The sequence below is a fragment of the Oryza brachyantha genome, chromosome 11 (genome assembly GCF_000231095.2).
Source record: "Oryza brachyantha chromosome 11, ObraRS2, whole genome shotgun sequence".
NCBI classification, from domain to species: Eukaryota; Viridiplantae; Streptophyta; class Magnoliopsida; order Poales; family Poaceae; genus Oryza; species Oryza brachyantha.
The window spans coordinates 14,471,413-14,488,307 of record NC_023173.2 but is presented as its reverse complement, the minus strand read 5'-3'; the positions used below and the strand labels follow the sequence as shown (position 1 = coordinate 14,488,307).

General features: G+C 39.8%; 1 protein-coding gene across 4 annotated transcripts; it reads right to left on the bottom strand.

The window, feature by feature from the left end:
- Positions 1-3,109: 3,109 nt before the first annotated feature.
- LOC102714506 (disease resistance protein Pik-2-like) lies at positions 3,110-14,032 on the bottom strand. 4 transcript variants are annotated; one of them, XM_006662950.3, is made up of 6 exons: positions 13,877-14,032; positions 9,027-9,134; positions 7,765-8,708; positions 4,325-6,269; positions 3,952-4,062; positions 3,110-3,640 (listed from the first exon to the last, which is right to left on the bottom strand). In XM_006662950.3, the coding sequence occupies exons 3-6, from the start codon at positions 8,562-8,564 to the stop codon at positions 3,578-3,580; spliced, it is 2,919 nt and encodes a 972-aa protein (XP_006663013.1). In that variant the 5' UTR covers positions 8,565-8,708; positions 9,027-9,134; positions 13,877-14,032; the 3' UTR covers positions 3,110-3,577. The 4 variants fall into 4 exon arrangements, with proteins under 4 accessions (XP_006663013.1, XP_015697935.1, XP_006663012.1 ...); XM_015842449.2 differs by lacking the exon at positions 13,877-14,032 and adding an exon at positions 9,218-9,742 and having other exon boundaries at positions 7,765-8,711; XM_006662949.3 differs by lacking the exon at positions 13,877-14,032 and adding an exon at positions 9,218-9,742.
- Between the last annotated feature and the right edge of the window lie 2,863 nt (positions 14,033-16,895).

Here is a 16,895-nt window from a genome sequence, read left to right as displayed (position 1 = left end):
TATATATATACACATATTGGAAATATAAGAGTCCTAATAGAAAATGAGTATAAGTCTTATTAGCAAACTCTATGAGTCCTTAAAAAAGATAGAGTAATATTAGAAAACTAGTAATATAATCTAAATATATTATAAATTATAATTCAGATAATATGTCTAACACCTGAATATAAGACAAATGAAGAAAGAAGAGATGAGCAAGATGCATGAAGATCACAATTATTTAATTACCCTCGAGGTCTTGTTATCTTCAAAACCATACACTCCATCCGTTCTTTTTATTTGACACCTTTGAATTATAGATCTATGTTTGACACGACCGTCCATCTTATTCAATTTTTTTATACAAAATTACAAGTTATACTTAAAGATTTTTAAATAATAAATTAAATTATAATAAAATAATTAACAAGCATATAATTTTTTTGAATAAAATGAATGCTCGAATATAAACCTAAAAGTTAATGGCCAAGTAATAAAACATGGAGAAATTATACATTCATATCCGCTACAAGTGTACGTGGATCTATCATCCTTGTCTTCTCTCGCCATGCATGCAATGCCCTTCGGGTCGCTGTTGTTGTCGTGGCAGCGTTTACAAGCTGTATTGGTCATTCAAAGCTGCTTCCTGGAGATCTGGTTGAATTAAAACCGTGACAACTATTGGGTTGTTGGTGTAAACCATTGATTTTTTTATCTAAAACCATTGATTTAATTTGATCACGATCAATCAATTATGTAGTTGGTTCATGAAATGATTCTCTTTAATAACAGTACTAACCATTTTTCAATCTTCACGAGTGCGTGCTAGGTAGCGACATGCGAGATTCGCTGGTTGGCTTTGATTTTGCTACAGCACGAATTGTTGTTCCCTCCATTGTCGAACCATTTTTCTCATCTCATGAGTAGCTACGATAAGATACAACTGTTTTCTACGGAAAATTTGATACCCTTCGAAAATAGTGGTATCTCCTGGTGTCTTCTTAAAAATAGTAAAATTGCTTTTATTATTGACATAGTCTCTTCTTCTCATCTTTTCTTTTCTTAGTTCGCTGGACCGACAAAATTCCAGTACTTTGTTATCCTTCGTCAAAACTCTATGATGACTTGCTCTCCTCATTCTAAAATATACCTATGTTTATAGCTTTAAGAGATTACAGATAATAGATTTACAAGGACTAAATTATCCTACATTGCGAGGTATTTAACTTTTTGTCACTCTTAAGAATGGACGATAAAAGATTTATTACTCGCTGTGTATGACACGTGAATCCTCGTGTGTCTATGACATGTGGGTCTAATGATAAATCTGTTATGACCAAATGCAAGAGTGGTAAAAAGTTAATTATTCGTACATTGACTGTCCTAGTTGGTGTGATCGAGATGGGTGGGGTTGAGGTGATAAAGGGTAATTTTGACATCTTATTGATAACCTATGTAAGATTGGAAGTGACTATATTTTTTTGACGGAGAGAGTAGCTGGTTAATCGCTCATCAACGCATTAATGGCTTTGCTTGCCAGTTCCAGCTTTTCCCAACTGCACATCGCTTTCATGCATATTTAGACTTAGAGTATTTTTCACATCCTCAAGTAGATACCATGAGATAACACTATTTTCTATGTAAAATTTGGTATCTCTATGAAATACTAAATTTTATATATATAGAAAACAGTGGTACCTCTCCTAATATCTTTTCGAGAATGGTAAAATTGCTCTTAGACTTAATTTGTATCACGCAGACTGCTTCAACGAACATGCAGACTTTGTTTGATCACAAGCCAAGGTTGTTAGTATTCACAGTTCCACACATCCTGATTCTGCAGTGATATACATCGGTGCTGAAGTACTGTCAAAACTGGAACTGTTGTTTCATTAATTGCGTTTGATCACAAGCCAAGGTTGTTAACTTAGAATTTGTTTGTCTGGAACAAAGATCGCAATGCTCTGTTGGAACTTATTACACTCGTTTTACGTTATAAGACTTTTAAGCCTTAACTAGATTCATATGTATCTTAACGAATTTATACACAAATATAAAACATATTGATACATGAATAAATCAAGACAAGCACAAAAAGTCTTATAATATGAAACGAAGGGATTACCAAGTGAGGTGTAGACTGAGCTAAGAAATGCGATCACAATGCTCTGTTAGCGCGACGATGACTTGCACGTATTACTTGTTTGTGTATGTGCCCAGAAAGAGCTGGTAATTTTTCAGAAATGATTTTTTGGCGACCTAGTGTAAAGTGTAAACCAGAAAGAGCTCATGTGTAAATTGTTCATCGATCTGATCCACTCGAGTCATCGTCGATCTTGAACTGTTATGTGCCAATCGAATCTCCCGCTCGGCCGCTCCAGACGATCGTTTCATCTGACTTTCCGTTGCACATTTTCTGCGTTCAATCCTAAGGATGTTTCTTTTCGGTCACACAATCAATAAGGATGTTTCTTTTCTGATTATTTCAGGCAATCAGTGGATGGTTTAATTGGGTGCATTGTATGCAGGAGAGCGAGACGACAGCCATAGCCCCTGCCGGTTGACTTGCCCTTATTGATTGTGTGACCGCTCGAAACCGATAAATGACCAATAGGTGAACTCTTTAAATATATTGATCTTTACTGTATCTATTTGTATTTACAAAGTGCTACAACAATACTCCTATCTTAAAAATGCAAACAAACTCAAAACCCTATCTTTTTCTCTCAACTCGACACACTAAAAATGGACACCGATAGGCCTCTACCCCTCTACTATTTATACGTATAGATACGCAACCTAAATCCATGAATCCAACTTGTGCAAGGAGTCCTAATCCACTAGGAAACCTTTCAGTACACAAAAATAGCTTATCCCATTACAAAACAAACTCAAATGTTTTTAAATTTGGACTCCTAACAAATTTAGCTCCTTTTCATACACATACAATCTCAATCTCCTATAGTATACCGCATGAAATCTTCACTACATTGTTCCATAGCCTAAACATCTGCATAATATCTTGATCGTCATACGTCACCTTCACCCAAGAAACAATACTCTCTATAGGCATCAAGACACAATAAATCAAACAAGAAACCATACCCGAGCACAATTTAGTTTCCAACTTAACTCACTATTAGCATAACAGCAGTATCCATACATATAGAAACCATCTAGAAACCAAATTCCCAAAGAACAAATCCGAAAACGAAAAGATTAGTCAAAACCGAAACAAATCTGACAACTGCAGGCCTAAGCATCGGGCCTGGCGGTATGACCACCACATACCTGTGATCTGACCATCAATGTTCCAGTGGTCTAACCGGATGATCTCCAATCACCCAAACACTACCACTTCACCAAAAGACTTCAAATATCAAAACAAATTATCTCATATATCAATTGTTCATCATGAATTAATAATCATAACACACTTAGATTTTATATAAAGTAGTGCCACCAAGCTAGAACGATATCGTCTGAAATTCTTCTCCTGCTTCTGCCGTTACATATACAGCTGGATAAAAGCTTGCATACAACGATCAACTTCGACTGCATGCCTAAAGGAACGAGGGCACAGAGAGAATTGGGGTCAAGATTGGTGCGCAGCCGCAGCCTCCCCTGCCTGTTTGGCTGCAGCGCTATCCGGCTGGAACTGGGAAACAAACCGTGAGCTAGTAAATTACTCCGTCAGTTGAAAAATGTTTATCATTTAAGACAATAGTTAGTTAAACTTCCAAAATTCTAATAACTTTTCTGTTAGAATAACTTTATAAAATCAAATAAGTTTATGATATTATAATAGCACATTTGGAGGAAAATTTATTTATATCATTTGTTTTGCATTTAAACTAAGCATTTAAGAAATAATTGATGATCGAAATTTTAAAATTGACCAGAGGGAGTAATTGGGTATGCATGCAGCATGGACTGCATCCAGAGGCATGCTGCGTGCTGGTGCTGTACCTCTTGGTCCGCAGCTGAAGCCTCATCGTGATCGCCGTTTCTGCCAACTTCATCCACACCTGCGATCTTGTGCTCATCATCAGCATCGTACTTGTCTTTTATCATCAGGCCCTGAAATTAAAATGGTAAGAGCAATATTAACCGAGGAACGCAAAAATAAAGTGAATCAAGGAAAGAACTATTTTATTATATAGGGAATGTTATGGGTTTCTTTGCGTAAAATTTTGATACTGTCGGATACTTTATTAGTATCTTCAGGTACGAAAATTTTATGCTATTCCTTATACCTTAAGGTATTATTTTAAGACAGAAACTAGACTGTTTTTATATTAGTTAATCCCGGCTGAAGAAGCTCTAAGATAGCTATCCCCACCTCCTCTGTACGGTACACATTAATGGTTGGATGGTTCGGGTGGACTTGACCCACATGCCTCCATGCCGCTTCAGCTTCCTCCACCTCTCTGCTAGTGGCACCTTCGCAGAAGAGGCGGACCATGACATGATTGAGAACAGGGAGGTTCTCCAAGCCACCGCAATCGGTGGCATCAGCGCAGGACACCAGCATACCGAGTGAAACATCCACGAGCTTTGGCGACGCTCCCCGGAGGAATGTGAGCGATACGTCCGTCTTGAAGTGTCTCAGGTTTGGGAATAACAATAATCCATCACCAGCGACAGTATACGAAAATCTCTCCTTGCTGTAAAGGTTGAGATCAACGAGGCTGGGCATCCTTGCAAGGGCGTCCAGATGTTGAGTTTCTAGTGCCAGGACATAAAGGAACAGGTTGCGCAGGCACGGGAGGGAGGTGGAGTTCACCCACGGTGGTAGCCGAGGAAGGTAGTTATTCTGGTTGCAGAAGTGGCGGAGCTGCCGCGGGGGATCCCACTTGTCCCAGCCTAAGCAGCCGCTCGTTTCGGTCATCGAGGCGCAGCTGATCTCCAGGTGGTGGAGTTTGCGCAGCCTGCGCAGAGACTCCACAAAAGATATCGTCGAGCTCTCTTTCAGCTCACCCAACATAATAGCCCGGAGCACCCTCAGCTCTGTTAGCTTCTCCAGCTCCGAGGCGAAGGTTGGCCACTCATGATCGATGCATTCCACATTCAGCTGTAGGTATTGCAAGGACGTCAAGTTGCCAACACCGGGTGGAATTTTCTTTCTCATACCGACACAAAGGTACGCCAGCTTCCTAAGCCTGACGATAGTCGCTGGCAGTGCTGGAGAGAAAACCCCACCGACGCCCAGTGCCTGCAGGTGCACAAGATCCCCTATTTCACTTGGAAGTACTTCAGCAACACTGGTGTAATTAAGCCCAAGGTACCTTAGTTGTATTAGCTTCCCGATATGCTTGAGGTCACTGCCTTTCGTCACAACACATCCCGTTAGTTCTAGAACACGTAGAACCTGAAAACTCACTAGTGAGGGCATCAAGATAGCAGAGCATTCAGTGGCATTGAGTGACCTCAACTGTGTCATCCGGCCAGCCAGGTCATTATTATTGTCATCTTGCTCCCTCATGTGCAATGCAATCCTGCGGACAGTACATGTACTGCTCTGAGAAGACGAGTTGCCCTCATCATGCAATCTGTCTAATATTTTTACAAAGTTTTCTTCGGTTGCCAGGATCCGAATAAGGTCGAGCACCATGTCATGTATGTAACAACCATCCACCATGTTAGAATAATAACAAGCGTTTGTTGGCTGGATCATACTCCTATTTATAAGCTCGGCAAAGTATCTCTCACCAATATCAAATAATTCCTTCCCTTGTTCCTCGTGGACAAATCCTTCAGCTATCCACTTCCAAATCAAAATATCCTTCTCAATCCAATAATCTTCTGGGTATGTGCTTAGGTACAACAAACATGTCTTAAGGCTTGGAGGTAGATCATAATAGCTAAATGATATTATTTTCCTCGTGTTTTGAACTACCTCGTCTTGATTGTCAGTCCCAAAACCAATAGAGTCATACACCTCAAACCAGTCCTCAACTGATTTATCAACCAACATACTAGCTATAGTAATCACTGACAGCGGTACTCCACCACATTTCTTTAAAATCTTTTCAGTTGCCTCAGCCAACTTCATTTGATTATCAGCTCGACCTTCGTATTCGGGGCCAAATATTCTTCTGTAGAGTAGTGCTTTTGAGTTTTCATAAGAAAGTGGCTTCATCTGGTAAAGATCACCAACTTGTTTGGCAACATGAGAAATACGAGTTGTTGTAATTACTTTGCTTCCACAATTACTGTCAACGAAAACACATTTAATTATTCCCCATGTGGATGTCTCCCATATGTCATCAATAACTATGAGATACCTATCCACATGGAGATGGAGTATGGATTAGCAAAATGATCAGGAATATATATATGTAGAAATAGTAACGGTACGAGCATGGAAGAGCCAATATGACATAAAGTCAAACAATCCAGTCATCATGTGTGGATGGTGGACGGTATGGGACCCTTGCAAAAATGCATATTTGCAAGTGATTGGGTCACCGCAGGCGATTAATCGCAGGCGGCTAGGATCCCAGCCTGAAAAAACCCGTCCCAACCGCCTAAAAAGCCTTTTTGGCATAGTTATTGAGGTAATCACAATCCAACCAGTAAATCTACAATTACTTTTATAAATTCTTTTATATATTGTCTTTTGAGAGATTTTATAGTACTTTGAGTATGTACCCGTAGGTACCTGCTACTAGGAGACACCAAGCAAATCTAACCGTTGATTCGTTAGGGGTAAGATCGGAAGGAAAAAAATAAATGGAGGCCACACAGCACGCCTGCACACGCCATGGCCGCCGGAGATGTGGCCGGATAGCCGCCGCGCCGCCGTCGTCGTCGCGCCCAGGCGGAGGGCCGCCGCGCCACCGTCGTCGTCGCGCCCTGGCACTCGGCCGCCGTTGTTGTCGCGCCCGGGTGAAGGGCCGCCGTCGTCTTCGCGCCCCGGCAGACGGCCGCCGCGCCGCCGTTGTCGTCGCGCCCCGGCCAGGCCACTGCGCTGGCGTCATGTTGCTGCTGGATTTCATGGTTGTTGCTGCTGCCTTCCATATACTATATGCGAAATTCCTTTTCTGTCCTCCCAATCCAAATTATCATGTGTGTATTCCTCAGGGTACTAAGAGGTACCCATTAATCAGAGCCCTGCAATTAATGGCTGTGATTTGGTACCTCTTAGTACTTGGTACTATCTTAAGTACTGTAAAATTTCTCTTGTTTTTTACCAGTCTAAACTCTAATTGATGATCTCCCTTTGTCTCTACGGAAGCTGAAGGTGCTTCTAGGTGGCATACTGACCCTAGAGCCACCCTAGGTGAACACCAGCCGTGACGGGATCTGGTCTTCATAGGTTTTAATGACAAACATGTGAATATTGGATAGTTAGATTAAGTAAAAAGAAAACTCTGAGGGAGTACAGTGAGCTATCTTTTGTAGTATTCTTTTTGCTTTTTTATTTGACGCCATTAATTTTTGGGTCTATTCGTCTTACTCAAAAAATTATATAATTATCATTTATGATTTCATTTATTACTGAGAAACTTTAAGAATGACTTATAATCTTGCATATTTGCTCAAAAATTTTGAATAAGACGAACAGTCAAACATAGATTTAAAAGTCAATAGCGTCAAATAAAAAAACAAAGGAAGTAGAGGATTAATTAAGCCTGAAAATAGCTTATAGGGTCACGTCGTCTAGAGGAATAGTTGGATTAGTAGCTATACCAGCAAAAGGTAGATAATGAGCACTCACCAACTAGCTAATAAAACAGTATTGAACAACAAATAATTTGGTGGGTACTACATGCATACCTCCTCTTTTCAAGATGTTCTCGAAGCTTATCAATAAGATGTCTTTCACTTGATGACTCCATGTATGGGACCTTAAGTTCAATTAAGATGTCCTTGAGAACTTTATTGATGTTAGGTTTTTGACCCACTGAAATAAAACCGGTACATTCAAACTGCATTTTAAGCTTGTTAAATACAGCTTTAGCAAGCGTTGTCTTGCCCAATCCCCCAAATCCAACAACAGATATTATCTTGAGCTTCATGGATGTGTCATCCCCATCAAACAACCTCTTGATTATATCATCAATTGCCGTGTCAATGCCAACAAGACTGCTAACATTCTCATACAATGCCAAGATACGAGGGTCATAGGTCATTGGAAGCTTAGCAGCAACATTATCAATTATGTACCTATCTTGTCGTTCCATCAGCTCTTTGATTTTGTTCTTAACATCTTTGATGTCTTGGCCTATTTTGTGCTGAATTCTTAGCAGGGATAACTTACGGCACTTACTAATTAGCCACATGAAGTGTTGATTATTGGTTGGCTCATGGGCATCAACACGTAGCATGAATGTGTCAATGATATCCTCAATATCGTAGGACAGATCCCTAATATCCCTAGCCCAGAATTTTACTTGCTCATCAAGTTGGTCTAGAGGCACGTTTGAGACCTTCTTGAGGGTAGGTTGCATGATCTCGAGCTCAGCCTTGAGGAACTTTATCCCATCCTTCACACTCTTTTGTAGGTCATGCTCCTCCTTAAGTAGTTTGCCCAACTTAGGGAGGAGTGTACCCATTGCGCCTGTGGCAAACTCCATTTATGATGGTTAACTCCTGCCCCTCTCAATTTCTTATGATGATTGACCATGCATGGGGTGTGGGTCTTTGATTACCAGTCAGCTTCTTTAACAATCTTCATTATTACTTGCAATTGTTGTCTCACTATATCTTCAGCTCAAGTCCTGCTAATACGAAACGCATATAAAAGGCATCAGTCAGCTGTATATGTTGAGTGAACAGCACATTTTGGTTTTAATTTAATTTGTGCTTATTTAATTAATTACTTGCAACATTTTGTAACCATGTCTGATAATTTCCTGATATGCATTTCATTAAGCCACAAGCTTACATTTTAAAAAATTAAGCAACTATATATGGAGTATTCTTTCTGGGAAAAACTAAGGATTTGTTTAATGCACGAAGACTCAAGAAGACAAGGAAAAATGCCCCTCTGAAGCAAATACTCATGAATATATCAGACAATGAAAGCAAATACTCACATTGAACTTCACCTCGATCTTCATTTTGAGTTGTCTTCTTTGAAGCAGCTCTTTCCAAAAAAAGTATTAACGTCAACTCCAGCCCCCTCTTCCTTTTTGTTTTGAGACCTGAAGTGAAAATAAAACGACCAATCATACTTCTATTATCGTAATTTAAGACATTAATAATTCACAAAATTAATAGTCCATACAATTATACTTGTACTGGAGTAGCAGATTGTTCATACAAGAAGTGAATCACAAAATTCGGCCGTTGATTAGCTAAAGTTCACAAAATTTGGCAGTAGCTGACTGCGGTCCACTACTTCACTGGACTGGACAGCTGACCGCTGCAGGCTGCAGCTCTGCTCGGGGCTCGGCGCCAGCCGCCCAGGCCACACGGGCCACCGCCGCACCCCACAGCCGCCTCGCACCGGCCACCGGACCCGTCCCTGCCTCCGCCCTCACCCCGTCGCCCGCTCTGCCGACGAGCTGCCGAGCGGCTCGCCTAGCCGGCAACTGGCCTCTGTCCTCGGTCCCGGACTCCTGGCGGCTGGGGCTGGCGTCCTCGGCTTCTTCGCGCCGCCGCCGGCGGGCTCCCTGGCCATCGACGAGTCACGAGGGCACGACCGGCGACGGCACGATGCCGCGCCGACCTGGCGAGTGCCGACGGCGTCTGGCGACCTGCTCCGGCCGGAGCTGCTCCGCTGCTCGGCGTCGGCGGGCCGGCGGCTCGGCAGCTCGCCGCTCGGTGCGACGTTGCCCCGCTCCGATAAAGAGCTCATAGATGGGTTTCGATAAAATAGCTCACGCTTAATTAGGTGGGCTTCAATATTTTACTATTTTAACTTATTTATACATGTAGATATATTTTTGGTGAAATTAATTATAAATAGTATTATTTTGCCCCGGTCTTTTATGGTTGAACCGGAGGAAAGCAACCGTGAACAAGGGAAAGGGGACTTTGGATCATTTGCCATTCTCCCGGAAGACGCATTCCCAAATGCTACTCTCTTCGTTAACTTTAACTATTTGCCATTAGTATCACATGTTTTGTTGATTCAGTGTTATTTTTATCTAATTTTGAATTATAGCTATATAGGATCTTTTATCTTGATAATAATTAGTTTTAATTGTTAATTAGAATTTAAAATTTTCTAAATTATATTTTTTACATGAAACTCATTTACCTATATTCTAAATTCCACCGGTTCATAAACTCTTTTCTACATAATATTTAATTTATAATTTAAATTCTAGATAATTCTAAATTGTATTTATATCACTTAATGTTATGAGGATGAATATCACCTTAAAAGTTAATGTGGATGAATCTCAATATAACGGCATGTTCAAAGGTAGAGTTTATTATCGATTCTTATCTGATCCACGAATCTATTTTACAATCACATGTATATAGATAGAGTTAGGTATGATTTTTTCATTAATGCAATAAATATTTTATTACGCTAGTTTCCTTTTCATTCACCCTCATTCAAGAAAGTTTCCTTTAATCAATGCTAAAAGTCAACTCTAAGTCATTGTCATGCATGACAACAGTTTTTCTCTCTTCTTTTCTCTCTTTCCTCTATGTCACCAAATTTACTTACGTAGTGATTGAAAGAGTCAGCTAATAAGCACATTTATACGTGCCAATAAAGTGCTATGTGAGAGTACCCGTTGACTGGTTGAGAGAACGGAGGGAGCACCACACGTGCGCATGCGCGCCAAGCCAAGTGGGCCATGGCTGTGGCTGTGGGCGTGGCTGAGTGGTTTTGCACCGTGCTTGAGCTAGGCCAAGTGGTTCTGGACAAATGGACACTAGACTTGATAGAGTGGTTCCGAACCACTCAGAGGCCATCCTGAGTGGTTTGGAAGACGTAACCAACGGACACACAAAAATCATGCATAAATCAATTTAATTGATTCAGATAATATTTACGGCATTCACGCATGAATCAATTCAATCAATTTGACTCGTCATTTCCGATTAATGGACAGAGGATCACTGCGTGCGTGTTCATTTGCATCGACTTCTTCACATCGTCATGTTCACCGACAGAGAAAATAACGGCGACACCGGAGGAGGAAGTGGACCTGCTAGAGCTAGGAACAACACCACCAATCGAGGCATCAACACCAACATGTACGGGTATTTTATATTACTAACTCTAGTGTTAAACATGTTACGAGTAGATGTTTTCTCGTAATTAGAATATTTATATTTAGCATTGTTACAACTTCACTATATTTAAATGTCATGTTTAGGATATTGTTTTTTTGGATTAAAGTATATTGAATAATGATGAAATTCAACAATCCAAAAACTTGATAGGTCTTTTTTTGGTAGTTTGCTTTGCTACAACCTTGAAACAACATGATTTTAATGGTTCAAACTATAAAAGATGGAAGGCAATGTACTTTTGTGGATGATTACTACGCAACGTTTCATTGTTTCATGGGGCAAGACAACTAAACAACCTCTCTCACTTGAGGAGGAGGGCAAGTTCGAGTCTACTGATTGCCTATTACGTGAAGCACTAAGCAATGTTTTAGCAGATAACATAGTAGACGTGTACATGCACATGCCACTCGAAAGGACACGTGGGATGCACTGAAGCCAAGTTTAGAGTTCCTGATGTTGACAGCAAGCTATATATCATGGGGTAGTTATATGACTACAGGATTGTTGGTGATCATTCTATAGAGCAAGCTCATGAGATTCAGATGCTAGCAAGGGAACTTGAGAACAATCGTTGTAAGTTACCGTATAAGTTCATAGCAGGTGGCATCATTGTCAAATTGTCAACTTCTTGGTCAAATTTTGCTACTTCTCTAAAACGTAAAAGATAAGAGTTCAGTGTCAATGATCTCATTGACTCTTTGGGTGTCGAGGATAAGGCAAGGGAAAAACACAACCGCAACAAAAAAAAGGTCCAAGGGAGTTCTTGTGCCTATCTATTGCAAAAGAAGAACCCTCGTGCATCCAACGATAAGAAGCGCAAACTTAATGTCAAACCCATGGTAACAACCAATTTTAAGAAGAAAACCAAGGGGATAGGTCAAGGGCAGCTATTTTGTTTACGGTTAGTTTGGTCATTGGACCGAGGATTGTCCTTATCGCAATGGAGGAGGAACATCGGAGTATGGTAATTGTTACCTATAGTTCTCTCTATTTTTCAATAATCTGCTTGGTGGGTTAATACTGGTGCTGATATGCATGTGTGTACAAAAATATTTCTCCATTATCTTCTTATCAGGTCAACAAAGGTTTCTCCTTGTTGATGGGAAATAGTTTGCTTGCAGTTATTCATGGTGTTGGTACAGATAATCTGACGTTTACTTTGGGAAAGAACGTGCACCATCTCAATAAACTTATGTAGAGATTGTCTTGAATTTATGTTTGAATCCAATAAATGTGTAGTTTCTGAGTATGGAACATTTATTGGTAAATGTTATGATAACGGAGGCTTGTTCCGCTTTTGTTTAAATCATGTGTGTAATAATGTTGTGAACCATGTGAGCAATGATCATGAGTCTAATGTTTGTCATTCACGACTATATCATGTGAATTTTGGGTGCATGTCACGCTTGGCCAATATCAGTTTTATCCCGAAATTGACTTAGTCAAAAGTTCTAAGTGTCATACTTGTTTTGAAGCAAAACAATCTCGCAAGCCTCACAAAGCATCAAGAGACGAGGAATTTGGCACCACTGGAACTTGTATATTCTGATATGTACAAAATGAACGGTGTGTTGACTAAAAGTGGAAAGAAAATTTATAGACGATTATACTAGATTCTGCTACGTGCATTTACAGAAAACAAATGATGAAGCGTTGCATTATTTTAAAATCTATGTGTAAAATTGCATTGCTAGTTTGCTACGGTGGAAATATAAGTAGACTGTTTAGGGGAGCTTAGATCCTGAGACATGCTAGACCGTATTTTAATATGTTTGTATATATTTTTTAAATATTGCCAAAATATTTGGTGTATACTAAGCTGATACAATAGTCAAACCAGAGGCAAAATATATAGTCATTTCATGTCACCATGCATGCTACTAAAGCTGACATGGACTTCAATTAAGCAAAGTTCATAATTTGTAAAGAAAAATTGTCTCTCTTGTGGCGTTCCCGTAAAATAATTTGGAAGATTCGTATCTCATGAGTGCCACTGCATTAGAGTGCCAAATAGTTTAAAACTCCGGATGAGAGTGGGAGGATTTGAGATTTAGGGTACCATGGGAGGTGGGTTCCTGTCTCCATATTTTTATGTGACATCGTTGACTCGAACATAATGACTTTAGTGCATCCTAAATAAACTGAAAACTGTACTCCCTATATATTTTTTTATTTAATGTCACTGTTGGAACTTTTATATTCATCTTATTCGAAATGTAGATAAAACAAATCAAAATAAAATTATTAATAATTATGCAACTTTTTTAAATAGGACTAAAAATGAATTTAGATTCCGTTGTCAACTATAAAAAATCGGAGGCAGTAATAAATATTTCACCTACTAGAGTTGTTATGGGGTGATTGTTTGGCTTGCATATTTGTAAACTAAATTAATTTGTGAATAAATGATATATATATATATATATATATATATATGTTCTTATTAATATAAAAGCAAACTCTATAGAATAAACTATTATAAAAAATAATCCCAAAATTAACTCCAAATTAAAAATTAAAAATTTAAATTTTGGCTTATAAGCATGAATAGATCCGAAAAGATGGGGTGCAAATCTGGTATTCTGCCTCAGCTCCTAACAGCACATGAACAGACAAAAAAAAAAACACCGGCAAACTGCATTCGACAAAATTATTTGAGTGAATTGAACGGAAGCATGAAACTGACCTTACGAATTGAAGAACTGGACATCAGCCATCAGGGATTGTGCAGCTCTATGTGCTGATGTGGGCAGAGCCTGTTTCAACGAGGGGGCGGAGTCGGAGGCGTCTCCGGCTGAGGGTTGAGGCCTTGAGCAAAGTGAGGGCTTGCTGTTCGGTTTGGTGGCTGATCGCAAGGGATTAATGATGATACGACGAGGGGAGATAAGATTAATACTTCCCGTGTTCTAATTTCTGGAATTCAAATTTGTCCCATAAGCAGTGTATTAATGGAGTACTCGTTGTCCCCTTATTGTAGCCATTTTTTTTGGCCGAAAGACAACGAGGGAGGCCCGCACGGTTAATTTTTGTTAATAAGAGAGAGATGTGTTATAAAATTAGCCCTAAGGCTAACATCTATTACAACATTAATCCATGATTGAACAGTGTTTTGATGAGCATCTTAAGTCTAATTAAATATAGATTTAGATCAGATCTTAAGTTTTCCTTCTAAGAATGCACCTCTAACTAATTTATTTACAATTCTAGAAATACATTTATATTGGAACGGAGGAAGTAGTACCTCAATCCCATAAATTGTTTATTTTCAGCTTCCCTTATTTGTCCGGAGAGATTTTATTTATTTAGTGGTTATTATATTAGAGTTTGATAAAATAGAGGATAAATATATTAGAAATTGAACAAGCAGATGAACAAATGTACTGAGATTTAAAAATTTTAAAGACATTCTGGTCATGGTGGCTCTATATTAATTTGTATAAGTTAGGCTGATAATTAACAGAGGGAGCGGAGGTTGATATTATTATTGTTTATTTTTCCATTCAGGACACACTTGGAGTCAGAAGAATGCCTTTAATCATTATTAGAGACAAAAGTGTCTTTATTAGCGGCAGTGCGGCACTAGCTGATTAATTAGTTTTATTTGACGCAGGAATCAACTTTATTCGCCGGTCTAAAACAACAATAATATGTATATTCTTCTTCACGGGTCTCACAGGGGAAAAATAAAAACCTCATTAGAAGCACCAAAGCAACTTTATTTCACGTACGTGGCCGCCGCCGCCAGCCCTGTCGCGCTCCGCCGTCCTCCGCTCCCCGCCGTCTCCGGCCCACGGCAGCCCAACGCACCGCTTACTTTTCTTTTTTCCAATCTTCCTTTTTTTAAAAAAAATCTATTCGTGCTTTTTAAAGATCCTATCTTAAAACACACATTACTAACACTATAAAACTTTCCTCTCTTTTTTGGGATTTCGGTGCCTGTTCAGGAACGGTCGCCCCCGCCCCGCCCCCCCCCCCCCCTCCCTCCCCAGATTTCTTGGTATCAGTGATAGAGGGCGCCCTCATTTGTTACCCCAAAAGGGACATTTCTTTAGAATATTTATCTCTGTTTTCTTAAAAGTAGTATTCACATTTTGAAGACCAGATCATATTGCTCCTAGATTATAAATGCATTTACTGTAAAACCGCATGCCTAGCGTACAAGTGAATTCGGTGTACCAGCACACGACCAATCGTATTCTGATTTCTTTTTCCCGCTAAATTAATTTTGTTGTCTGGCGGTGTTCTGTTCCAACTTGGCGCTGTACCGCGCCGTCCGAAGGGAGGTGCTTCGCACGTCTCGGCAGAAACACACGCCAAGTGGAGAATCCAGCCAGGCATCTCCAGCACGGCTCCCCAGGCAGACAGAGAGGAAAAAAAGGGCAGCTGCAACTTTGCTGTTGTTGAAAGCACAGTGCTAAAAAACTTATTTTGAGCATGGGATTAATTCCCAAATCAAATAGAAAGCAAGAAACATGAATTAAATACTCCCCCATATGGAAGTATATGCCACCAGCATTATCACAAAAGATGCAATATAATTTAACATGACAACGTCAAACACGTTAAGCTTTAGCTCTCAATTTACTCTACAAACAACAAGCTAATGACTAGCAATAATTAAATTTCCTACCAGCAATTAGCAAGTTACAAAATTAATGTAATGTAGAGAGAGGGATCGATTTTCTCACAAATCAAAGGTACTTGAAACCGTTGAGGAACGTGGTGAAGCACGACAAAGTCGTTGTCCCAGAGAACAATTACACCCGTCTAGCTACGGGATCCCAAGCGTATAGTCCCGGAGATACGACACCACTATTCGCCGTTCGTGCCAAGCCGAAACAACGAACTTGAGGCCTACTAGGAGGAGCAGCACAGTGACGCCGAGGGGCGTGCGCGCTGGCCAGGCGAACACTCTTCCGATGGCAGGGTTGCAAATCAGCTCTCGTGTGATTCGGAAGGGGATTAGATTCAGCTAATGAGGTTTCTGTTCGGTGCACCAAATAAGAAGGGTCACTAATGCACGGGATAGATGTCGTTGTGGCCGTAGGAAACGATCGATCCCCATCCCATGACTCGGCTGCACGCCTCCACCTCTTCTGTACATCCACCCATATAGCTGGTTCTACCACCATGACAGGTAGGCCCCATTCATCCATCTCTTTTCCAATTAATTCAGGAACACATAAATTGGAAATTTTCTGAATTTTCGTTGAGAAAATTCCAACAGCAGTTGCCTACTCTTTCGGTCCTACAAAATACAGATTTGTTGCAACTTTGCAGCTGCAACTTTGCTGTTCCTAAAATCTTTTCCTAAAAACAACGAATCAAATCTTTGTATAACTAAATGAGTATTAAATATATATGAATATTAAAACTAATTATACAGTTATGGAGGAAATCATGATATGAATCTTTTAAGCCTAATTAGTACATGATTAGTCATAAATTCTACGGTAACCAATATGTGCTAATGATGTATTAATTAGACTCAAAAGATTCGTTTCACGGTTTCTAGATGGAATCTACAATTTATTTTATAATTAGACCACATTTAATACTTTAAATATATAACTGTATGACGTCTCTTCTAATAATTTTTCACATTGAAAGGGGCCGCGTCTCGTCCTAGATTTGTTTGGTCGCATCCCTTTTCGGGGCCTTTTTTTTTTACGGAGAGAGCATGTGAAAAAAAAAAGAACTCAGAC

What these genes read in the sequence shown, in the direction of transcription:
- LOC102714506 (XM_006662950.3), bottom strand. Translation starts at nt 8,564, where the DNA reads ATGGAGTTTGCCACAGGCGCAATGGGTACACTCCTCCCTAAGTTGGGC. An exon ending in GAACATCTTGAAAAGAGGAG is followed by an intron (nt 6,270 to 7,764) that starts GTATGCATGTAG and finishes CCATGTGGATAG; the next exon opens with GTATCTCATAGTTATTGATG. An exon ending in ATGTGTACCGTACAGAGGAG is followed by an intron (nt 4,063 to 4,324) that starts GTGGGGATAGCT and finishes TTTTAATTTCAG; the next exon opens with GGCCTGATGATAAAAGACAA.